Source organism: Rhineura floridana, chromosome 14, assembly GCF_030035675.1.
Source record: "Rhineura floridana isolate rRhiFlo1 chromosome 14, rRhiFlo1.hap2, whole genome shotgun sequence".
NCBI classification, from domain to species: Eukaryota; Metazoa; Chordata; class Lepidosauria; order Squamata; family Rhineuridae; genus Rhineura; species Rhineura floridana.
The window spans coordinates 27,311,303-27,337,367 of record NC_084493.1 but is presented as its reverse complement, the minus strand read 5'-3'; the positions used below and the strand labels follow the sequence as shown (position 1 = coordinate 27,337,367).

Genomic DNA, 26,065 nt, shown 5'->3' with positions numbered 1-26,065 from the left:
CGGGTAGGGAGAAACGAAGAGATTAACCTCAAAGCCTATTTTTGTTGGGACGACCAGATCTCATTAATTTATGGGACGAGGTCCAGCCGACGAAGGTGGGACGGATTTTCAACAGCAAGCTCTATCTGTTAAAGCGAACGTTCATCTTATCTTCTAAGAGAGAACGCACTAACAGGCAAGCACCCTTCTTTCTATATTTTTCTTTTACTTGACTTAAATTGTTGCTGTTTAAAAGAGATTTGCCAGATTGATCGGTTTTTGACATCTCACTGGGGAGCCGTAACTTCTCTCTGCTACGCACTAATTAATAGCTTATCTCTGTTTTTGTTGCAAAAAGCTGTCCTGGATTTGCATTCTAAAGATACACACAGAAGAGGGATTTCTATTCCAGATTTTTATTTTGAAAAATATTATACTGTTTTGAGACTACTCTCTTTTTGGTCTATTTTATTTTGACGAATCTGTTTCTTGACGATTGCCATTAATTGCTTCGATCCTGGGAACTGCATTTTGTTTACTTAACTATTGGAGAGATAAGGCTGTCTGCTCTGTTTATACTGTGATGTCACCAAGTTTGGAGTATTAACCCAATTGTTGCTGAAATAAGAAGTGGTTTTCCTATATTTTTCTTTTAAAATGGCAATTAAGAAAGTGGCTGAGAAGCTGGAAATAACTATGTTTCAGAGAATAATGAATGAGATTGAGATAACGAAAATTGAATTGAGTAAAATGAAGCAGGAGATTAAAGATATAAGGGTCCCTGTGAGAGAGGTGACCCTGGAAGGGGTCCCTGTGAGAGAGGAGACCCCGGAGATTGGAATAGGGGTCCCTGTGAGAGAGGAGACCCTGGAGACTGGAATAGGGGTCCCTGTGAGAGAGGAGATCCCGGAGATTGGAACAAACGTGGAACAGGAACAAGATTTGGAGTCTATGGACTTTAGAAATAAAATCTATTGTTTGGAACTCAATGTTATCTCTGAAGAAATTAATGAAGATTCTAGAGATAAAGTTATCAATGGCATGGATTATCTTCTGGACTGGAATGATGTGATGGAGCCCAATATAGAGAAAATCTATGGAATTAACTGCAGCCATGTGACAATGGAAAAACTTTTAAGAGATGACCCAGTGTATTTTGAAAAAAAGAACAGAGATATGATTTTACAGCAGTATTTCAGCAACTTATTCAGAATGGATGGCAAGAAAATATTTGGGATAGAGGTAATTCCCATCAGACTCTTATTATATGACTATGGCTTTGACAGCAAGATTATTATGGAATACTGATAATGGAAGATTGGATATTGAAATTACTGGACTTAACAAGACTACTGAAGATGGAAGATGGAAAATGGAACTAATAGAGATAATAGAACAATGGCTACTGAAATTACTGAACCTAACAGATTCTGATGTGATGGATTAATTGAAATGTTTATTTTGACTATGGTTATGACAATAAGATTATCATAATTAGTAATGAGATGGATTAATCGATATGCTTATCTGGAAAAAAAAATTGATAGATATATTTCTTAAAGAATTGAAACCTCTCTTTGACTTTTTGTGGAAAGAATAAAGTAATGTTTATGAGATTTGATGATTAAGTAAGATAACTACTGGAGGAAAGTGATTTTATAATATGACTTAAGAGACAGGATTGCTATATATTATAGACTTATAACTGATTTGATCTTTGACAAATGGGAAGTCAATATTTTACTCTTTATTTTTTATTTTTTATTTTTTTTTTTTCTTCTTTTCTTTTTTTCTTTTTGTTTAACTATTTTTGATTTTGTTTTTTGTCTTTGAATGTTTTATGATTTTGTCTTGTATGTTTTATGAAAATCTGAATAAAAATTATTGAAAAAAAAAAAAAAAAAGGAATTAACTACAGATATGTGACAATGGAAAAATTCTCAAGAGATGAGCCAGTGCATTTTGTAAAAAAGAAGAACAGAGATATGACTTTACAACAATATTTCAGCAACATATTCAGAATTGATGGCAAGGAAATATTTGTGATAAAGGAAATTCCCATCAGACTCTTATTATATGACTATGGCTATGACAGCAAGATTAATATGGGATACTGATAATGGAAGAATGGATACTGAAATTACTGGACTGAACAGGACTATTGAAGATGGAAGATGGAATTAATATTGATAATGGAAGAATGGCTATTGAAATTATTGGATCTAACAGGTTTGATGAGATGGATTAATCTATATGTTTATTTGGACTATGGCTATGACAACAAGATTATTATGGGATACTGATAACGGAAGAATGGCTACTGAAATTACTGGACTTAACAGGATTATTGAAGATGGAAGATGGAATTAACATTGATAATGGAAGAATGGCTATTGAAATTATTGGACCTAACAGATTTGAACGAGATGGATTAATCGACATGTTTATTTGGAGAAAAATTGAAAGATATATCTCTCAAGGAATTGAAACCTCTCTTTGACTTTTTGTGGAAAGAATAAAGTAATGTTTATGAGATTTGATGATTAATTAAGATAACTACTGGAGGAAAGTGATTTTATAATATAATTTAAGAGACAGGATTGTTATATATTGTAGACCTGTAACTGATCTGCGACAAATCGGAAGTCAAGATTTTATTTTATTGTTTAATTATTTTTGTTTTGTTTTGTTTTTTGTCTTTGAAAATTTGAATAAAAATTAATGATAAAAAAAAGAGAAGGGGTGTTGGAATATGTGGTTCAACTCCAACTTGTGAAAAGGGTAGCTAGAGAGGAGGCCTCCTGATTGCTAGGCTAATACCTATCCTTTGATCTCCTGCTGTCTCTCCCTTCCTGCTAGACTGATATGGATAGGATGTGATCACATCTCCTTCCCTCCTTCCTTCTTTTCTTCTTTCTCTCGTGAGGGAGAGCAGACATATTCCTTTGTCTCTCCCTCTCCTCCAAGCATGAGGGCAAGCACTGGGCTCAGTGTTTGCGTCTCCAACTTAGCTAGTTAGCTAGATATAGGAGTCTTTCCTATCAAGTATGTACTTCCAGAATAAAGTAGTTATTTCTTATTTTAAAGCTTAAAGTCTCTGTCTGACTAATTTGCAGGGAAGGTAGAATCTTTAGCAAGGATTCAAACACACATATAGCTCACTCAGAACTCTCCATTCCCAGCATCACGACTCTCCGACAGAAACTGCAGGTGGTCAACAAAGGCCCGAAATATTTTGTTTAAACAAAAAAATCCAAATCCCCTCCCAGGTAGTATATTAGAGCCAGTTTGGTGTAGTGATTAGAGTGTTAAAATAAGCCCTAGGAGACCCAGGTTCAAATCCTCACTCCGCCAAGAAAATCCACCAGATGATCTTGGATCAGTCACTGTCTCTCACCCTAATCCACTTCGCAGGGTTGTTGTGAGGATAAAATGGGGACAGAGAAACCCATGTACATCACCTTCAGCTCCTTCAAGCAAAGGTGGGATATAAATGTAATAACATTCATAGTTTTAATGTAGTGGTTAGACCACTAGGATCTGGCGAAGAAGGGTTCAAATCCTTGCTCCATTATGAAGCTCACTGGGTGACTTTGGGCCATTCACTTTGCCTACCTCACAGGGTGTCTGTGAGGATAAAATGGGGACAGGGAGCTTTGGAAGAAAGATGGGATATTAAATTAAACTAAATAAATAAATGTCCTTTAATGTTATCTAATGATCATGCCTGTACATAGAGTGGCCTTGCTGACCCAGTTAGTGGTGCGACCCTCCCTCCAAGACAGGCTGCTGGGAAGATCAAAAGAAGTCACAGCAAGAGTGATGTTTAAGGGACCATTGAGGAAGAAGGAGGTCTCTGTGGAAGGCTGCTGTGGGGGGCGCGCACGAATGGATGACCCATGGGAACATTTGTGGGAGAAGGAGGGAACAGCAGAAGCATAAGGGGCAACAATGGTGCATGTGGGTCAGCCTTCTGAAAGTAGGCTTAGACCAGAGGTGGGCAACCTGCAGCCAGATGCAGCACTCAGTCTAATTTCAGGCAGCTGGCAAGGAGGGGAATATTGGGGAGGTGACAAAAAGAGAAAAAGGAAGCTCAGGCCATGCCCACCAGCAGCACATGGCCTGGCAAATTAGCCTCAAGCGAATGCAGCTCTTGATGAAGAAAAGTTTCTCCACCCATCTTAGGCTGAAGAACATAATTAATGTCATATCCACACCAGACATTTAAAGCACACTTATACCACTTTAACAGTTGTGGCTCCCCCCAAATAATCCTGACAGTAGTCTGTTAAGGGTGCTGGGAACTGTAACATTGTGAGGGGTAAACTACAGTTCCCATGATTCTCTGGGGAAGCCACAGCTGTTAAAGTGGTATAAATGTGCTTTACATGGATGTGACCAAAGGGTACTCTTGCTGTGAAACTATCTGGGCCAGGCTGGAACCCAGACTTTGAACCTGAGCCCTTCTCAGATGAGGTGCAAGGGGAGCTGGACTCTCAAGCAGATCATCACACTGCCAGTTCTCCTAAGGAGCCGTCAGACTTGGGCATCCCTGCTCCAGGACTGGAGATCCTCATTCTGGCTGGATCTCAGACCAACCTCCTCACCTCTCCCAGGGCCACAGGAGCAAAGGAGATGGTGAGCCAGGTAGGAGGTTCAGAGCTACCACCAAAGTGCCCAGCTAGCTGGTCATGAGGCTACTTGGGGGGGGGGGAGTGCCTGAAAGCACCTGCTCAGGTCAGAGCCTGGCTGAGTGTCTAGAAGGCGGTGGAGCCTCTAGCTCCTATATAAGGTCCCAGTCTGAGTTGCATCATTGCTGAAGCAACATCTCTCCCGTAAGCTCCAGCCTGGATGACTTGGGAAACAAACAGAAACAAATCCCTCTGCTTTAATATGCCTCTCAATTTCCTTCCTGCAATGTTCACCCAGCTGCCGTATTTTACAGTATCCGTGATTCTCAGCTCAGGCCTTCTGAAGTCGCGGAGTGATGATTCGCACAGACATGTAGTATTTTCTCGTCAGGTATTTGTTCATTTTTATTATTAAGGTCAAAATATCAATCCCAACCATTTTACCGGCTGCCATGACAATAAATAACAATAACTTACTTTGGTCTGCAAAGGCTCTAACAGCCTTACCTCCATCCATAAGATAATTTAACATTGGCAAGGGGTGGGGTGGGGAATACTTAGTCTTGCAAAGAGTTTTCCATCAATCATGCGGACTCAGGTAGAGAGAAGGAGGGGAAAAAGATGTTCCCTCTCACAGGCCACCAAACAAACAAAAGGAATTCAAGATTTTTCCAGACACCTGGTGTGGTGTGCCAAATAAGATGAAGCAAAGCCAGGTGATGGTCTGTGGTGATGAGCATGTGGAGTTGGTCACAATGAGCAAAATGTTGCAACGAGTCTGAGATGTTGGAGCAGGGGATGACCAGCCCAGGTTTGGGAAGCTCCAGTGATTCCAAGCGGATCAGGTTTGTTTCTTCAAAATGAAGACAAAGGAAGTTTTTTAAAAAAGGACAATGTATTCTAAAACTACCATTACATGATTTAGGATAATTTCTAGTAAAATCCAGAGGTATTCATGGAAGGGGGGGGGGACGGAATCCCTCAGAAGCCTTGCTGTGCTTTTTCCACTGTGGCCTGGGGAAGACGATAGAATCCAGAGCAGGGAGCCGGTTACAGCCAAGACGGTTTAGGGTAGATCGGGAAGCTGAGGTTTAAATAAAAGATAATAATTTAACAGAGTTGAGTTTGCTCAGGAGGTCTCATGCAGGGAGCAGGAGCATGCGAAAGTCCGTGGGGAGGTGGGGGGTGGTAAAAGGAGGCTCTTCTCACGTTTCCACCGGGCTGGGGACCATGCTGTTGGGGGTATCAGGAAGCTGAGAGGACAAAGAAGTCACATCGCTGCCGGAAGTGTTTCCCAAGGAGCCGGATTCCGAAAAGGAGACCTGCAGGGAAGAACGGAAGAATGCTGGGAGTTAGGAGAGAGCTGTCAGGCGATGCCTTTTTTTTTTTTTTAATTATTGACATTTTCTATAACTCCAATCCTCCCTGGCCATTGGCCATGCTGGGAGTTCGAATTCAGCAACATCTGGAGGGTCAGAGCTTTTCCACACCTGTTCTAGCCAGACAAAAAAGACTCAAAGAGGGTGCAGAGCAGAGCCAGTGAAAGATGTGGCTGGGAAGGGGGTGTCACCTGTGGAGAATCCTGAAGGCCAGACAGAGAAGCCCCCTGGGCTGGAGGTTCCCCATCCCCGTTTTGAAGGACAGCCCCAACATTTCAGAGCATGGTAACCCTGTACATTTCCATGGATCATGTCACCTTGAAGTGCAAGATCCCCTTCAGAGGTCCTGCTCTGGAGTCCCTACCAAGTGAGGTGAGGCAGAAGGCTACAAAGGAGAGGGCCTTCTCAGTGGTATCACCCAAACTATAGACTCCTCAGAGAGACTCAACAGGTGCCTTCTCTATGGTCTTTTCAACACCAGGTGAAGACCTTATTATTCACACAGGCTTTTGGATTGCATTTTAAATCAGATTGTCATCTGTTTTGTGCTGTCTGTGTTGCTCTCTTTTACCACTTATTATTGACTTTAATTATGATATAATGTATTTTTAAAAATTGTAAGCTACAACAGGGAATATATATAGATGGGTGGATATAGAAATTTACAAACAAAAACAGCAGGTGCCCTTGTTTTGCTCCAGTTCTTCAGTTTTAAAACTTGAATACTAGGGCCTTTCAGGCAAGGACATCATAGGAAACAGCCTTATACCAGGTTGGAAGATGTGTCCCTCTTGATCAGCATTGTCTCCTCCAGGGGTAGCCAACATGGTGCCCTCCAGATGATGCTGGACTAGAACTCCCCTCAGCCCCAGACAGCACGGCCAACGGGCAGAGATGATGGGAGCTGTAGTCCCATAACACCTGGAGCACACCACATTGGCTACCACTGGACTAATCTAACTGCGTCCCTAGTGTCTCAGGCAGAGAAAGTCTTTCCTGTCAGTTGCTACCTGATCCTTTATCAGATCTTTCCATGTGCAAAAGAGATGCTCTACCGCCAGAATCGAAGATAGTCACCCCCCCTAAAAGTCCTGATAACTAATATCAATTGTCAATGTTGCCAAACCCTTCCTTGACGACAGAGCCAAGGGAAGCATAGTTTAAGTACAGAGCCTTGCTTAGAACATGTAGTAGGATTGCAATATACAAAGAAGTATTTTGGAACAGTTAATGATTTAGAGTAGGAGTTCCCAAACTGGTCTGTGGACCACCAGTGATCCATGGCACGCCTGCAAAAAATGGCACAGTGGCTGCTCTGACGTTCTTAGAACCTGGCTATCTGTAATAACCTCCCAGCATATAGATAGAACTTTGCAATTGGCAGTGTTCAATTTCTTTGAAAGAGTGAACAAATATATAATATACAAAACGCTGATAGATCGTTTATTGATGGCTGCCAGAATCATTATAGCAGCACATTGGAAAACATTACAAGGAGCCAGAGTGGACTACTGATACCAGAGGGTTTGGTACTTGGCTTTCATGGAAAAGCCAACAGCTAAATTGAGAGTATCCCCAAGCATCACTAAGTGGGACAATTTTTGTGAAACCTGGTACCCATTTATAATTTATGTAAACCAGACGGAGCATGGTAGAGTGCCTCCACCACATTATGCTCGGATTTGGAACACCTAACAGCTTGCATTTTTTGTTTTTAAACTACTGTATATGTTGATTTTTGAAGTATTGCTTAGCAGCTTTTGTTTACATCCAATATTACCTTTTGGAATTTTTGGTGCCTACTGTGTACTTCTTGTGCTCAATGATTTGTGGCAGAGAGGGGAGATAGCTCTTTGGCTGTTTTATATTTTTTCATATACCATGCAGTGCTCACATGTGGAGGCTGCGATTGATGAATGTTTTCTTGTTTATAAAAAAAGTTAATAAATTTTTTTTTTTTTTAAAAAAGAACCTGGCCATCCAGAAGGTGAACAGGACTGACTGGAAGTGAGTGAGGGGAGGCACTCGAAAGGAGCGGAGAGGATTAGCAGCAATGGGAGGTGAGAATTAAGAAGTTTAACCTTGAGTCAGTTAAATACCATATAGCATCTAGCACAGTGCATCACAACTGTTACAACAGCTGGCTGAAAAGTCATTAAGTAGTTTGCTAAGACCCTCGGCAATTTTCAAGTGGTCCATGGGGGAAAATGTTTGGGAACTACTGATTTAGAACACAATCCATCCAAATGAAAAGGAGCTAAACAACAGCATGTACCAATTCCAGTGAGAGACACGCAGGAAGACTCCATATGGAATCTTGGGAGCAAGAGGACCCTCACCAAAACCTCCATTATCACAAACTCCTTATTTATTTATAAATAAATCTTATAAATAAATTTTAAAATTATTCAAATATGTGATGTGCCTAAAAGTGCTCAAAATATGGGGGGGGAGTAGGGGGCCCTTTGTGAAATCCACAAGGCTCACTTCCTGATCCCCACCAACTGTGTCCAGATCACATACTCACACACATACACACACAATAGCCTTCTAAGAAGAATCATAAACATAATAATAGCTTTTTCAATATAATGCAATCTCATCACAAAACAAGGGAGAACCAGGACCTAAATAATTTGTGTGATTAAGGAATTAATTCAAGACCTGGTTCCTTAATCACGCAGATTATTTAGAATCATAGAGTTGGAAGGGGCCTTGTAGGCCATCGAATCCAACCCCCACCACCTCCCTAGGCAGTCGGTTCCATTGCTGAACTGCCCTTACTGTTCAGAGGTTCTCAAACTCTGGTCTGTGGACCATTGGTGATTTGCCAAAAGCTTGCAGAACAGCTGAGAATAGCTGCCCTTGGCCCTGCACTCGATTCCCTTTATGACAACAAAGATGGAGGCTGTTTTGACCAGGGCCAGATTTATCAAGCTGTCTAACCACTGATTTACATGTTTGCGATGTTCCCCAACCATTTCAGGTAGCTTGCTTTACTCTCACACAACAACGGGGAACCTCAGCCCAAGGGCCGAATGCGGCCCTTAAAACCTCTCTGTCTGGCCCTTTGGACTCTTCCCAGACACACATCACCACTTCACCCTCCACAAGTGTTTTTGCCTGGCTAGAATGTCTCCTTAAACTCTGATAATGCCTCTTGGATGGAGGACGGGGAGGGGTGTGAGTGAATTCTTAGAAACCCGCCTACCGTACACAGGTAAAATTGTTCCGCCCACTTTTCTGCCCACTTTTCCCTCTGGCCCTACTCATCACTGGCATGTGACCCCACTGGACGGTTGTCCAGGAGGGAATGCGGCCCTTGGGCTGGAAAAGGTTTTCCTATTCCTGCTCTAGCAAGTGGTCTCTTCATAAGGCTACTGAGAACCCCTCAAACGGTTGTGGGGCCTGAACACAGGCTTTTGCCTTTGTCCCAATAAATCCTTAGAGACCAACGGTGGAAGAACCAATTGCAGCAACCCAGTCTTGCCACCTCCAGTTGCAGAGCCCCATTAAGCCCTTTCCCTGCAGCGACGATGCCACTCCTTAAGGAATTTGTTAGACTTTCTAAACACTCTTCTCTGACTAGGCAATGGTCCAGTGCTGGGCTATTTCATAAGCTGGTGTATGGGACACATATTTCATTCAGTGGCACTTCTGGTTCTAGTAAACAACCATTTAATTATGCAGGCGGCTCACCCATCTCAATTCTCCATTATGTTAACTAAATATTGCACAGGATTCATTTTTTGATTATCTACTAAAGCATAATCATGATACAGGAAGGAATGCATTAAAGGAGGCGGCAAGGAGAACTCTCTGATGTTTGCACCTTCCTCAGCATCCCTTTATAATTAACATTACAGCTTCACAGGCTTCCCACCAACAATCTTGAGCTATGACCCAGTGAGGTAAAAGGACAGCTCTATTTGAAGCCAAGTTGGTTGCACATCAGTGCCAAACACTGACAAATGGAATCTCATGGAACAATTCTGGCCCTGCATCATAAGGCCAATTCACTCCCAGGAAGCTGATTTATTCTAAATCAGATCCACTGGTCCATTAGCTCACTATTGTCTACACTGACTGGCAGTGGCTTTTCAGGGCTTCAGGCAGTGATCTTTCCCAGCCCTGTTTAGCTCTATGATGTTTACATGGCCTCACTTCCTAAGGTCTGCCTAGGCCAAGGATAAGGAACTTGTGTCCTTCCAGATGTTGCTAGCCAGCTACAACATGCATCATTCTTGACCACTGGCTATGCAGACTGGGACTCGTAGGAGCTGCAGTCCAATGTAGGTAGCTGTCTTATACCGAGTCAAACCCCTGGACCATCTAGCTCAGTACTGTCTACACTGACTGGCAGCAGCTCTCCAGGCATTCAGGTATGGGCCTTTCCCTGCCCTACCTGGACATGCCAGAGAAAGAACCCAGACCTTCTGCATGCAAAGCAGATGCTCCACCACTGAGCTATGGCTCTTCCCCAACAACAGGAAGAGTTTCGCAAGCTGTGAAGTAGCTGCATGCTCTCAACATGCAAGTTGCTGTGACCCAACCTCAGCAGCGTAGTGGCAAATTCAGAAGTGCAGGGTCCCTTCATGATAGTCACACCACGCCCTCTTCTAAGATTATACAGCAACATTAGCTTTCAGTCTCTTACTTTGTTGGGCGTATTTTCCCTTAGAGATGCATTGCAACGATCAACACGGATCTTCGTGCGTTGCCGTTCAGCTAGATTTACTCTTTTCTGTGCACATGGGCAAATGTACTATGGTGCTATAAGGTAAGGAGCTTCCTTGGCTGAGTTTCCCTTCTTGGTTGCCATACTAACGCTAAAGGGCAGTGTGTTAGCTACTGAGAACAGTCTTCACAGTGGTCGACTTGCCTCCTTTCACTCTGATTGGCTTCAATCAGCAAGAAAGGATACTGAAGACATAGGGACCTATCTCCCAAAAAAGTAAGGGGTTTCCACCCCTGGGCCTCTGGGTGCCTACACCTCTGCCTAACCTGTATGCTTCTGAATACTAGTTGCTGGAAACCACAGGAGGAAAATGCTGTTCTGCTCAGGTCCTGCTTGCGGGCTTCCCACAGGCATATGGTTGGCCACTGTGAGAACAGGATGCTGAACTTGATGGGCCATTGGCCTTATCCAGCAGGCTCTTCTTATCTTGTTAAATGATGGATCTAGCTTGATAACCTTGACTGATTGATTAACTGGCTTGCTGGTTGACTGCCACAATCCAACACAAAGTTGACATCTATGGACTTAAGCACCTCTGATACTGTGTGGAATTGTAGTTAGCAAGTTTTTGGAGTGGTTGTTGACACTCAGTTTGAAAACCAAGGATGCTTCACATGTTATGGAAGCAAAACGTGCATTTCTGACAAGATGTGCACATAGTAGGGAATTTCATCCAGTGGTGGCTTCCCAGGCCTATACTGTTTGCTCCTCTCTTCCAAAAATATATCCATCTGCAACATGTGTTACAACTATCACATGGAAGTGACCTTATTTTGGTATGTTCCGACTGAGATGGACTTACCTGCAGAGAAAAAAATATTTTACACCACAGTCCTAAACATCAGTGAAAACACATGTTTGTGTTATAATGCCAACACGGTATTGCCTTTGGAGATGTTGCACTGAGGGCAATTCTTGGTACAACTCCCTCCTTTTTAACCAACGGCACAAGTATTACAACCACATTGTTAAGCAGTGTGTGCGATTATTGGCCCAAACTATAGGCACACAGAGGGCCTATCTGAACTCTGACTGAGGAGCAAATACTTCAAACATGCAAGCACCTGTGAGCATGAACTCAAGATCACCTAACACACAATAGTTACTGTGGAGCACAATTTTAACAGCTCTTGTGAGTTGTGTCTCCTGGGCGTCAAGGGCCAGCTACAGCTCAGGGGTTACGTGCCCTGCCACCTGTGCAGCCATGGGCAAGCTGCATAGTCCCAAGGAGCCCAGTTGCCCCCCAGCTGGCAGTTGTGGACAAGGAAGGGGCTGGCTTATGCAGCTGTGGCAAGCTGAGCAGGCCTTAGCGAGCTGGGGAGGACTAGCCTCAGAGGGAGGCAATGGTAAACCCCCTCTGAATACTGCTTACCATGAAACCACTATTCATAGGGTAGCCATAAGTTGGGATCAACTTGAAAGTAGTCCATTTCCATTTTTTCCCCTTCACAAGCCCAACAGTAGGAAGAAGTGCTAAAAGGGACTAGATTCCAACCCCGTCATCTTCCAACATATGCACAAATACCACAGTGGCCCTAACTCGTGTTACTGATTTTGTGTAGAGGATTTGGAACTAATCATTGTTCTCACATGCTTAATCCACAGTTCAATGCACATAATTTTGTGCTATGGCTTTCAGCTACTATCCTCCTATTATTATTATTATTATCATTGTTATTGTTATTAAAATGTATGTGCCACCCTTCCTCCCAGAAGGAGCCCTCCCTCAAACATCTGAGTCAAAACAAGGGGCAACTTTGGCTGATGCAGACTTGCTTAGGAGATATATGCCAGCCCAGGAGGTGAGCAGGGTGAGCAAGGGATGAGCAGGACCCACCCAACCATTAGGCAAAGTGAGGCAGCAGCCTCTGATGGCAGATGTGGTAGAGGATACTGTCCCATCAATGGCTGTGGAGGTGACCCCCCACATTCTGCTCAGTAGGGGTGCCACTTGCTCAAGGGGAAAGGCCCATTCATCTTGGCTTGGGGGGGTGTCTCTCCCACCCCTCCCTGTCTTCTTACCAGTTGCTGGAAGGCAGGCTGATCCAAGTCACTCTGCAGGGCAAAATCGCTGAGAGCTTTCCAGGGGGGCTGATAGGTTTGCACCTCCACTGCATTGCCCTGCACAGCGCTGTCATGGCGGATTGGGCTGCTGGCCACCAGTGGGGTCCCAGTCAGGCCCTGCAGACTCTGTGGAGGAATTAGAGCAAGGATCAGCAAAGACTCGGCCAAATCTGCCTGTTCCCAGAGAAGAACCAGGAAGGTGGGGGTAGATCAAGGCCTGAGATGAGGGCGCTATAGCAGTATATGTTCTCTCTCTCTCTCTCTCTCACTCACTCTCTCTCTCACTCTCTCTCTCTCTCACTCTCTCTCACTCACACACACACACACACACACACACACACACACACACACACGGAGGGAGGGAGGGAGGGAAGAGAGGGAGGGAGGAAAGGCTATAGTATGTATTTGTTTTTAGAAATCCTTTCTGATCCACTGCAAGTCACACCAGAGATCTACCTGATCTGTCTTTTGCCCACCCCTCTATCGACCATGTCTATAGGTGCTGGTGACACAGTGACTACTTACTAGTCAGAATTCTTGACATGTTCAGAGACACTCACCTCTTAAAGATTTCTCAGTATTTTGCAGAGCCCATCTCCAACACTGAAAAGAAGTCCTTGGACTGATCCCCTACCCTGTCCACTGGCTCAGATGAAAAGCTGATTATTTTTCAACAATCCAAATTTGCAGACATTTGTGCCTGGAGAATGGGAGGTGGGAGGGGAAGAGGATAATCCTCTTCCAAAGTGCTCCAAATCAGGAAAGAGCTATAAACAGCAACCCCCAAGAAGCAGCAAAATGAGGAGGGGGTTAATCCGCAATTAATCATTAATTAATACTGGATTAGTCTACAAAATCTGGCAATTAGTGGTGGAAGGGGGGGAATGCAGGACAGTTCCTCCTTATTCCCCCCCCCTCTTGTCCCAGAGTAACTGAAGCCCTTGGTGCTTTTTGCCTCTCCACCAAAAACTTATAAAATAAAATACAAAACCCTTTTCTAATCACAAAATTGGAACTGCTATCAACAGCATATTTTCCAGAAGAGCAGCAGTCATTTTTTAAGATGCCATGTGGCTCTTGGTTGTATTGACAATATAGTGGTCTTCCACACACACTCTCCCCCAATCCTCCAATTGATGTGTCATAGTAACTGAATGAAAATTAAATAATTTGATTTCTGGAGAAATTAAATAACACCGCGACCTCTGATGTGCAAAAAAATTTTAATCTACCATTTGTTAGGTTTTTATTACAATAAAAGAATCCTTCACTCCCTCCTCCCTATTTGTCCTCAAGCCCTGTTCTTTTCTGCTGTGCAAGATATATTGCACCGCTCATCTGGGTCCACAGAAATCTTTCTCTGCCACCCCCTTTCCTCTCCCCGCTCCTCTCAAGGCTTTCACCCACCCACACCTCTACCCAGATCAAATATGCTTAACACAATTATTTCTGGAGAAGGGCAAAATAAGCTAAATCTCTCTCTCTCTCTTTCTCTCTCACTCACTCACTCACTCAAGTTTTCTCAAGAGTAAAAAGAGAACAAAAAAGAGGGAGGAGTTAAGGTTTGATACATTTTTCAAATATCTTTTTAATGTTACATAATTCTTCTTACCTGAAATAGATTAAATGATGACATTATTTATTTGGTATTTCTGTGCTGCCCCATAATGGAAGTTATCTGGGCAGGAATAACAACAGTATGTTGCGTCCAACTAAATTTTAGTCAGAGTAAACCCACTGGAATTAATGGACTTATGTTAGTCATGGTCACCGATTTCAATGGGTCTACTCTGAGTAAAACGTATAACCCAATAATAATAATAATAATAATAATAATGCTCTGGATTAAGATACAATATTTCAAGAAGGAATTAGTATTCTCTCTCTTAATTTGTGTGAGTTTTCGTGTGGGGTCTGCATGAAACCCTCCTGGAAGGCAGCTCCTGTTTCTGAAACCCACGGCAAGAGAAAAGGCAAGGTTTAATGCCGTCAAGCTAATTATCAATTAAATAATAAAAGTATGGGATTGATAACCTTCTAGGAGCAAAGCGTCCATTGCTTTGCAGACAACTGTCCCTGAAAGCGAAAGTGACGCGCTAAATCTCTGGATTGCCCCATTCCATTCCTCTCAGTCCCTCCAAGCAAGTAATCTCGTCAATTTCACAGAAGCCGATCTGCAAGTCTCCTCAGAAGTAAGTCCCACCCACCCCTTGAGTTCAATGGGGGCCAGCTTCTAGGTACGAGCGTATTAAACGGTAGCCTTACTGCGTCATCCCACAGGCGGCTACTCAGAAGTAAAGCCCATTGAGTTCCATGGGGCTTGCTTACTTGGAGCGGCAGCCTTAACTCTCCCTCATCCTTTTCCGCCCTCATCAATTTCAGGAGAGACAAATGTGACAACTGTTTTTAGAGAGGGGAAAGCGAGGAACAGGATTTTTAAGTTCGTTTTAAAAATCAACCAACCAATCAATTAAATGGATTTGATTTGTCATTTCCCATAACAATATCCATGGAATGACAAAATCAGTTGGGAGCTCCTGCGCAATGAGAGTCCTCGCATTTCTCCCATTCATTACAGTGTGGGCTACGCAGAAAAAACGTTGGTCGGATCGGGTGCCATAAGCACCTAGACGAGAATTGTGCAGGGTCATCTTGTGCGTGTTTACCCGGAAGGAAGACCCACTTATTTCAGTGGGACTCAGTCCCAAATAGCTAAGCTTTGGACTGCAGCCTTCACAATATGTATATCCGTCATCATCCCTATAACACCCCTGTAAAGTGGGACCAATATTATTGTTCCTTATATTACAAGTCGGGTTCAGTTTGCAGCCTAAAATTGCTACCCTATACTCACTTCATTGGGAGTAAGTCCCGTTGAACTAAATGGGGGTTGCGTCTCAGAAGACATGTATAAGATCACACTGTTCATGACACCAAGTGGGTTTCAAGCGTCCTTGAAAAATACATTCTGTTTTGAAAATCAAAAATGTTATTTTTTAATGGAGTGCCAAGTTTATTTGATCTCACTTAAAACTAAGTTGGCAACGGATTCTGCTCAGAAGACACACCATTTTTAAAATCAGCTTTTGATTTTTAGAAAAATAAACTGAATACCTTTTCAGAAACACTCTCCACACCCAGAGAGTATATTAAGAGATCTGGTGTCACAAAACGACTGAGGCTGAAATCCCAGAGAGAGCAATTCGGTGGAAACCTTTCCCTAGAGAAGGCAGTTTCCAGAAGGGTAGCCCTATTCGTCTGTTGTAACAAAACAAGGAAGGGTCTCCTTCCACCTTAAAGATCAACACATTTATTGTGGCACATAAACGTTTGTGGACCACTGGCCCATCATCAGATTCTTAAAGTGTAATCTAAAACACTGGTGCACCCGTGTGTGCGTGTATCTATATCTATATCTATATTTCGTTGTAGTCGTCCAGGGTTGCGGAGAGGTAGTAGACCCTTTTCTTTTTGGGAGCAGGGTCCCAACTGGGTTCCTATGAAGGAGCCAATCAGCATGAAAAGGAAGCATGTTAGCCACTGAGTCCTTGTCCTTTCCTGCTGATTGGAGTAAATCAGAGTGAAAGAAGGTGAATCAGCCACTGAGAATACTCCTCTCAGTAGCTAACACACAGCGCCCTGATTGGCTTCTAGGGAAGTCTGTTGCAGTGGAGTGTGGACTCAGGATACAACAGGGGGAGTAAGGCAGAGGAGGGAAAGTGGAAAAGGGAGCAAGGCTGTGACAGAAGCATGAGAAGTCAACTTGCCTTTTAAAACAGTCAGTGGTCACCCAGCTGCTATGATGTAATAAAAAACCCATTAAAATATATTTCAGTTTCTCTCATATTAGTCCAGAATAAAGAAGGGGCAATGGATTGCAGTGGTCACTCACACCAGTTTTCTTCCTACATCTTCAAGTCCAAGAGACCTGAAGCCTTTGAAAAACAGATCTTTGAAAGCCAGATTTGGGAGAGAGAGTGGGAATTACCCCTTATTCCACAAATGTCAATTGCAGACTATACAAGGTTGTCAATTTCAAACCATCCAATAATGTCAATTGCAAAATGTGGGTTAGTGCATGTGAGGGGGTCACACTTGTCAGGAAGAAGCCAATTTAACACCCACCTGTCCCAAATCTCCAGGATCGAGGGTCCCAGAGGAAAAGGAGGACTTAGATCTCCAGGGATCGAGAGGCTTGTGTAAAGACTGCCCCCTACTCGTTATGCCAGTCGAAAAGAACTATCCCTTTATTCCAACACCTCAGAGATAACAGTGATAGACATGCAGACATATTTTATGTTCCAGGATCAGGGTCCCTGGCAAGGAGGAGGACAGAACTACAAGTTCAGAAAGGTAAGCTAAGGTGAGGGGAAGGTGGGAGATGCTGACAGCGGGTGCCTTCCTCCCCTCTGCCCTGCACTTACTGCTTTGTCGCTGTGCTGTTGCTGCTGCAGTTGTTTCATGAGGATGGACTTCTTCTTGTCTTTGCAGCGCTTGTTCTGGAACCAGACGCGGATGACGCGGGGGCTCAGGCCGGTCATCTCCACCAGCTGCTCCTTCATGAGCGCGTCCGGCCGCGGGTTGGCCGCATAGCAGGTGCGGAGCGTGTGCAGCTGCTTCTCGTTCAGCACCGTCCGCACGCGAGTCGTCTTCTCCGCCTGTTTGTGCACATGTGGACGCAAGGAGGGTTGCCGCCCTGGCACAGAATCTGCGGGGGGGGGGAGAAAGGAAGGGGGCAGACACAGGAGAGACTGATCAGGAGCGGGGAGAGTGTGAAGATTGCCCCCCTCCCTTGAAGAAAAAAATTGGGGTGCCCCCCCAGCAGAGTTGTGAGCTCATATTCGGGGGCTCACACCACCCCTTCTCCTCCAGATGTGTGGAGGGCGGGGAGGTAGCAGCGAGACGGAAAATACTGTAGACATGCTTAGGGGCACTGTTTTGTGGCTGTTAGAAATGCTTCATCTACAGTTTTGTTATATACTCCGCTTAGAGAGCTCTTTGATTAAGGGGTTTAGGCTTCAGTTCAATACACACTTACCCAGGAGTAAGTCTGACTGAACCCAACGGAGCTTACTTCTGAGTAGACATGTATTGGATTGCAGCCTTATACATCTTTCTAAATAAATAATTATTTTCTGTGCTTTCACAGATCGTTAGTTAGCCAGCCTCTCCAGGCAGGGGCCTGCCCTCTTATACTTGCCATGCACACTGATGGCAACAACAACAACAATAGGCTGAGTCCTATGGGGGGGTGAGGGATAGAGGGGGAAGTCTCAGGGCTAATCGCCAGAGCTGACAGCTCATCCTTAAGAGGAAGAAAAGGGGCTTTAAATTGCCTCTCCTTCTTGTTTAATTTCTATAGCCTCCAAAGGAGCCCAGGGCATCAAACGTGTCAGTCCTAAAACAATACAATTAAAACATCTAAAAACAGTGAAAAAAGGCTTTCTAAAAACAATTACAAACCACCTCCTAAAAACAGACAAAACGTCCCCAAAGCAGACTCCCACTCTCAAACAAATAATTTCAGAGTCGCCAGGAGCAATTTCAGCTACCAAATGGGGGGGGGGCAGGGAAGTTTTTCAGTTTCTCCTAAAAGGGAGTATCGAGGGAGATTGAGGAATTCACCAGGGAGGGCATGCCACAAAGGGGGGCCACCACCGAGAAGGCCCTGCCGCAGTGTAGGGCCTGGGATGGGTGATAGTTCCCTTTCTTCTGTTAAGGGCAGGTGCAATCTAAAGGGTTAACTTTTGGTCAGAAGTCAACAGGGTGGATGCAGTATCTTCGGAAAAGCGATTTAGGCTGCAATCCAACACGTTTACTCAGAAGTAAGGGTTCAGTGGGACTTACTCCCAAGTAAGTGTGTACTGGATTGCAGGCTGCAATCCAGTACACACTTACCTGGGAGTAAGTCTCATTGAACCCAATGGAGCTTACTTCTGAGCAGACGCGTTGTATTGCAGCCTCAGACAGGTTTAAAAATGAAATGAAATAGAAGACCCTTTAGGGGCTTGTTTGGTCAGTAAAAAAGTGCGCAATTTCTAAATAATAATAATAGAAATAGTTGTGTCTAACTACGTTCTACTCAGGGTAGACCCATTTAAATCAGTGGACCTCGGCTCGTCAACAGTTATTAAGTCGCAAAAATTTGTGCGCCGCGTCGCTAGGCCTCTTGAAGGGGTGACAAAGCACCGGCAAACACGGCAAGGTGTGGGATTTCAGTCTGGCGCACCCATCGCTTGCCGCCGCCAGCCGGCCGCAGCCGGCGTCGCACAGGCCCGGCCTGGAGCGGCCGCTGTCCCGGAAAGAGGCAGCCCTCTTCTCCGCCAGAGGAGAGAGCAGAGCGGATGGGCCCCTCGCCGTCTCCGAAAAACTTCCACGTCTACTCCTTCAAGGAGACGCTTTACAAGAACCGACTTTTTCGCGAGTTGCCATTCCTGCATTTTTGCCGAGCCCAACAGAGCATCGCGAACCTTGCGTAGGAAACGGAGAACACGAAAGGAACTTTTCCAAAACACATGAAAGTGGCAATCCTCCTTTTGGTCTTATTTTTCCCTCACCGGTCCCCAGAATGATGTCCAGGATGCCTTTTCAAACATACACGTGTGTGTGAGGGGGGGAAGAGAGAAAACCGATTCAGGTGAGGTCAGCTGTGTAATTCTCAAAGAATGTGAAATGTGCATAATATATACACAACATACATTTAGGCATACACGACGCACACCAAATAGGGATCAGACTGCGCCAAAATCGAGGTACCCCTAAAGGAACCTGAAAATATATTCGATTTATTTTTTCTAAAAATCCGATCCTTTTCACAATGTCTATTATTGTTGTTGTTATTTAATAATAATAATAATAATGCCACAAAATAAGGTTGCCTTCAAATATTCTTCTCTTTTTAAATTATTTTTCTTTTAAACATCCACTATCCTCTTTAAAAAGCAGGGCGAAGGGGGCGATTTTGCTCAAGGATGGCTAAAATGACAGCCGGACGTTAAAAGGAGCCGAATCCGAAGTCGCCCCAACAGATGTCGGGGGCTGGGAGGGAGGGATAAAATAAAACGGAATGGCCTGCACCATCTATCTCCCTGGAAGCTCGGGCCTCCGGGTGAGGAACGGGCTCCAACAAAGGCCCCTTTGTGGCTACATTTAAAAAGATGTGCTTAAAAAAAAAAATCTACCGCAACGCTTTTAAAATTAAATCTGCTTTTTTGGACTATACAGGTATAATTTATTATATACATATAGGACGATAACAGCTCGATCTGTGGGATTTGGGGGTGGAAGAAAAGGAAGAAACTGCTCAGGGTTAAGAAATTGCCGGTCCAATCCTAGGAAATTCTCCTACTGTATTCAGTTGGGCTTACTCCCGTGGAGGTAGACACAGAGCTGCAGCCTGCGTGTAAAGATAACTTGCGGCTGCAGTGCTTAACTTGCTTACTAGGGAGTAAGACTCATGGGACACAGTGGAACTTACTTCCGAGTAAACAACATAGCATCTCTCCTTTAGGGTGCAAAACTAACCTCGCCATTAGGGATCCTTTCGAATTCAGTGGGATTTTATATTTCTAAGTAAATCCGGGAGATTTCCGGCTGTAAAATCTAACTTTTGAAAATGATTTCCCTTATTCTTTCTTTTTTTCTTGTTCTCTCTCTTTTTAAAAAGTAGATAAAAATCTGTTTAAGTGTTGTTACCAAATATATGTTTAAAACTGGACAAATTTTGATGGGCTCCGATGAAACTGAGAATCAAGGAAAGGAGGCATAAATGTTTGAGGGAGAGAAGAGGAAACAAATACATATATTTTGTCGATTCCTACCCCCTTCCTCATCACTTAAAATCCCAGGGCAGTTTACAACAATTACATTAAAACAAAAAATTGAGATAACCCACAGTAAAACCAATTGAAATGCCAATATTCTGAAAGAAAGATGTGTGTGTGGCTGCATGTATCTACACCTATCTCTCCATGTGTGTCTGTGTTTAGTCAACACTAATTCCATAAGTACTGGTGGCATAATAATGCCTTTCTTTAGGACTAATTTAACGATTACAAAGAAGGGTATTTTCCTACCGTTGATCAGGGATTTCCCCAGCCCCCCCTCTGTCTGTACCCCAGTCCTGTAACATTAAGTGATTGTGCAGGACACAACCGTTTCCACTGTAGTGTCAGGATCCTGCCTGCTTGCCTCTTCCTTCTCTCTCACAGCACCCACCCCCCACAGGCACACACCTCCAGCTAAAGGAAATTATTCAGAATTCCAGGCCTGTCCCCCCCCCCAAAAAAGAAATAATCTGGAGAAACGTTCTGTGTTTCCACTGCAATCCTGCCTCCTCAAGATGCAAGCTCCCCTGAGTGCTGTGGGTCTTATCCCCCGCCCGCAAATAACTAGCATGAAACATGCTCAGGAGTTCAGCCTGCAAAGAGAAAGAGTCTGGAGCTCAACACTGCTGCTGGCTGGAAGTGTCACTCTCTGTCCCTGAACCCATTTGCCTTAAATCCCCAAAGGAGTGGAAGAGTGGAGGTTCCAGGTGTGTTCACTCAGTGGTGTGAGAGAAATAGAACATTGCACATGCTCAGAAACATCCCCATGAGGCTTCACAAGCGCTCTGAGGAGTGAGCACAGGCTCCAAAGGAGTCCCCAGCGCACCTTGATGGGCAGATCTCCTCCTGGCGCTCGGGGGTGTTGCTCCAAGGCTAGGAGAGGCATCGTTCTGCCCCCCCCCCAAAGCCCTCTGAAGCTGGAGCAGAATATTTGATCTGGTTCCACTCCCGTTTTACTTGGAAGCGCCAGTGGTGAAGATGAGGGGGGAGGATACTGGCTGATCCAAAAAGGTGCACAGAGAGCTGTCAGGGAGAGAATCACCCCCTGCATAAAAATCTGGAGGCCCCTCCCCTGAATTTTGGACCCCCCAATGTTTGTTTTGCGTGTGTGCAATGGGGAGGGGAGGGGTTAGGCCAAGGCTTCCTACTAGGACAGATTGGAAGTAAGTCCTTCTTACTCTCCTAGAAAGTTGGGGACCTCCTGCATACCTTCCTCTTCCAAACTCTGGAGAGGTGTCAACAGTCTCCCACTTCCCATGGAGATGTTGGGGGGGGGGTCACCTTCCTGGAATGAGATCTCCCAAACATAAAGGGCGAACTGGATCCACAGAGAGAAACCCAAGAGATTTGGGTCCTTGCTTCTTCCTTTTATTGTCTTTGTCCAAATTCACAATGTAAGGGCCCGGGGCAGGATTTATCTTGGTTTGGCTTGCCTGATTGAAGCCTCCACTGACCTGTTGATTGTGGCCAGTGGTGCCCCGTGCCCATCCAGACTGGTGGGGCGGAAGGCAGGGAGCCCAACAGTGCGTGGAGCCAGAGCCAACCACAGGCAGAGCCAACTGATCCTTGTCCCCCCCCCCCGGAGTTCTACAAGGGCGACACTGAGACCGAGGAAGAGGAGGCTGGTAGGTCATGCTGCCACTCCCTGGACTGGCTGCACGTGAGAAGGCAGGCAGGTGAGGGCAGATAAAGGTTGGTGGGGCAGTGCCCCGCTTGCCTTAATAGGCCAGCCTCCACTGAGCGTGGCAGAAGGCATTGCCTTTAGCCCGTCCAAGCTCCTGCTACCCCATCTGTCCTTATGGAAGGCGTGGCAAGACACGTGCCTGTCTGTCTGTGGGTAGGTACTGGGGGGGGAGGGATACAGATAAAGCCCCTTGTCTGGATAGAATCTGACAGAAAGGGCCACCTCCCCTGTTGAGGTGGATGGGAGAGGGGGCAGGTGGGCTAGAAGATGGGAGGGCTCAGGAGATGGGTGGATGGATGGAAGAGCTGCGAAGGGCGTAAGAAAGAAAAGAAGGCCAGAAAGAGAGAGGAGTCGGGGAGGAAGATAATTAGGAAGGAAGGGGGAGGAAGAAGCGAGCCAGGAAAGAGGAGGATGCGGAGAAGGCAAGCAGGGAAGGCTGCCGGCCGGGAGGCCTCTTTGGGCCGCCGTTGGTGGCGGCGCCTACCTGCCAGCTGGAGGCCCTGCCTGGCGCCTTGGAGGTGTCCGGGGCTGCGCGGGGGGCTCTCTGCCGAGCCGGCGGGGTCGAGGAGGAGGCTGTGGTCGGCGCGGCAGAGGAGCTCGTGGTCCCGCAGCGAGAACTCGTCGCCCGGCAGGAGCTGCCGGCTGCAGACCGAGCAGCGGAAGCACTCCAAGTGGTAGACGTTGTCCCGGGCGCGCATCACCAGGTCGCTGCTGCTGAAGCCCGCCGCGCACTTGGCGCACTTGATGCCGAAGAGCCTGCAGGACCGGGCGGGGAGGGGGAGGAGGACAGCCGTCAGCGGAGTGGGGGGGAAGCACCGCCAAACCCGGCCCGCGTGCAGACCGCACACACGCCACCCCTGACCACGAGGACGACGGAGGGCTGAAATGAGCTGAGCGTGCCGGCCGCAGGGGGAAATCTCAATTGCCACTGTAATCTCCTCGGGGCAGGGGCCTTGCTACGCTCATTTAACCAACAGACGGCGAGAACAAATGAACAAAGAACGTCAACTTTCCCCTGCCTCTTGTCAGGTACTCTTCGCAGACCATTCGTTAGCCATACAAGAATCCTATAATGCTAGGATACCTTCGCATGGCCAACGATTTTGGATTGTAAGCTCCTCGAGGCAGTGACCTAGGCTGCAAAAGCCAGGCTCCCGAGTGGCTACTACCACTACTACTATTCACAACAACTGCACATTAATAAATAGCCCCTTCAGCCTGAGAGCTCTCGTTATACTACGACGAATAACAATTTAGATTTGAAGTCCCTCGAGGCAGGGACCAAAGGTGCAAAGCGTGGTTGCACACGACGTGAGCAGTGCCAGATTAATAACGAATAACTGCTCCTCCTCCTCCTAATAAATAGTGTTAAGGGTTTTCTGCCTCTCTGGCGCGGGCTCTTAACCGGCAGTCTTGCTATTGAATAATCATGAATAATGATGATGAGTCTTTCTGCTTTCTGGCCTCGTTTTAGGGTATGTCTTACGGCGCCCAGGAAGCTGGCTGGCATGCGGGTCTGGCCGAGGCTTAGGTCGGAAAATGAAAAAAAAAAAGGGGGGGGGTCCCGCTTCAGTCGCCGATAGCCGCCTTGACTCGGTGGCAGCGCCCTCGACGTCGACGGGGCTTTCCTTCCAAGGAAATGCGTCCCTAGGAGGGCAGCGCTTCAGTTCTCGCTCCCAACTTGATGGAAAAGGGCACGTCCCCCCCCCTTCCCGCACCCGTCGGTGGGAAACCAAGACCGTGAATCATAACGATTCCACCGGAGAGTGTTGCTGAACTTCCGGCCCTCAGGAGTTCAAAGACCAAAGCCAGCCCTCCATCCTCTCTGACCCGCCTTACATTCGCCCCCCCCCCAGTCAGACTTGAGACAACAACAGCATCGTCAAAAAAAAGTGGAGAGGGAGGAAGAATTTTGCAAACAAATTAAAAAATATAATCGAAGAATCTTGCAAGCCTCCCAACCACAGGATATGGAGCGAAGGGGGAGGGAAGGGGGAAAAAGTGGATCGCAATTGGATTTGTTATGAGTTTGGACCCCCTCCCCTCCAGTTGGTGGATGTCCGGCTTCGAGAGGGAAAGAGGGAATCACCTGATATAATCCCTTTTGCAGTACGTTTTGCCGTCTCTCACAAAGCAAGTGCAGGTCTCGTCCAAATATTGGCTACAATCCGCGCATTTGAGGCAAGCCGCGTGCCAGTCCAGGTCCGGAGAGACCTTGAGGATGTACTGGTCGTGGATTTCGCTCCCGCAGCCTACGCACATGGCAATCCCGGGTTTTTCTGCCAGTAGAAAGGAGCAAAGGACACTAAGAACGAATAGAATCTCTCATCAGGGCTTTCTCCAAAAGGTGCGGGGAAAAGAGTCCTTTTTCAAAACAAACAAAGCCAATCCACACAGATTCAGATGAAGTCACCCCAAAAGCAGCCACCGATACCTACAAGAGCTCGGGGCCCCGTGACATCTCTTATACAGGCTATCAAACCCCAGAAGGAAAGCAGGGGGGTGTATTTTATTTTTTAAATAAGAACAGATCAACCCGGGAATGTTGCATCTTTGCAAGATCTCCTACGCTTTTTTATTTTCCAATCGCACCGAAGAAAATAAGGAGGGTCAAATTGCAGATATTTAATGACACAAATAATAAGGAAAAGAGAGAGAATCTGATCGTCTTTCAGTCACTGAGTCGGTATCATTATCACGATCAGTATTATACATTTTCCGTACAATTTGCTGCAGGAGTGTTGAACTATTAGGCGAAAAGTCGCCGACTCACAGTATACTCATTTTAAAATTAAAAACAAGCCAGCAGCAAATGCTACAACTGCCAGTTTTTCAAAAGAACCCGGCCACAAAAAAAGCAGGCGATTGCATAAGGAGAGAGGGGAGATCTGATTATCATTTTTCAAAAATCATACTATTGCAAGATTTGTTATTTTTCGTCGTCTCCCATCCCCGCCCCCCATCTCTCTAAACGGGTTTTGCAAAAAAGAAAAAAAAAAACCCAAACCCCAAGCCCCTGGTAAGAAATCACATTCCAATGCACCCAAATCGTTACAGGCAACATTCAGATGACAGAGAGGAAAACAAGAAGATCCACTTACTTTTGGAATGATCCCCCATAGCACCCAGGAAAGGATAAGGAAAAATAATATCCACCATGCAGAAAGAAGGTGTGGGAAAGTGTTATGACACAGAAAGGGGGGCAAAGGCTTCTTAGCCCCAGAGCCTGCTGATTCCTAACTCCTCCAGCCCCTGAGCAATGGGGAGGGCAGCTTGCTCTGTCCCATACGCTGCATGACGTCAGCACGGCAGGGACCACCCACTAGCCGTACCGGGGGAAGGAGGAGGCCGAGCGGTGACCTCAGCGGCCTGCTCCAGCAGCCCCCGGCGGCGATTGGCGGGGACGGAGAGGGCAAGCGCTGATTGGCCCGGAGTGAACAATGGAACGCAGAACGTTGTGGCAGAGGCAGGAGAAGGCTCGCGCTCTCTGTGCGCCCTTTTCGTGCTCGCTCGCTCTTTTCTCCCCCCTCAAAGCGCATCTTCCTGCTGGTCCCTTACTGGTCAGGGATCCTGTCCATTGCTCTGTTTGAAACCTGCCTCCTTGGAAGGTGGATGTCATGAACAAGCGACTCTCCCTCGTTCTCCCTATTGGGGGGTCATCTTCTCCCCCCACCCACAGCCCCAGCTCGTATTCTGGCGATTCAGATCATCTCAGGAAGATGGATAAGAAGAGCAGCAGCAAAGCCCGACGAGAATCACGTGCT

General features: G+C 45.7%; 1 protein-coding gene across 2 annotated transcripts; it reads right to left on the bottom strand.

The window, feature by feature from the left end:
• Positions 1-4,987: 4,987 nt before the first annotated feature.
• ISL2 (ISL LIM homeobox 2) lies at positions 4,988-25,479 on the bottom strand. Of its 2 annotated transcripts, XM_061595668.1 has the most exons (7): positions 25,403-25,475; positions 24,391-24,580; positions 22,786-23,057; positions 17,216-17,499; positions 12,750-12,917; positions 5,820-5,932; positions 4,988-5,463 (listed from the first exon to the last, which is right to left on the bottom strand). In XM_061595668.1, exons 1-7 carry the CDS (start codon positions 25,458-25,460, stop codon positions 5,361-5,363), a joined length of 1,188 nt encoding a protein of 395 aa, XP_061451652.1. In that variant the 5' UTR covers positions 25,461-25,475; the 3' UTR covers positions 4,988-5,360. The 2 variants fall into 2 exon arrangements, with proteins under 2 accessions (XP_061451652.1, XP_061451653.1); XM_061595669.1 differs by lacking the exon at positions 12,750-12,917 and having other exon boundaries at positions 25,403-25,479.
• Between the last annotated feature and the right edge of the window lie 586 nt (positions 25,480-26,065).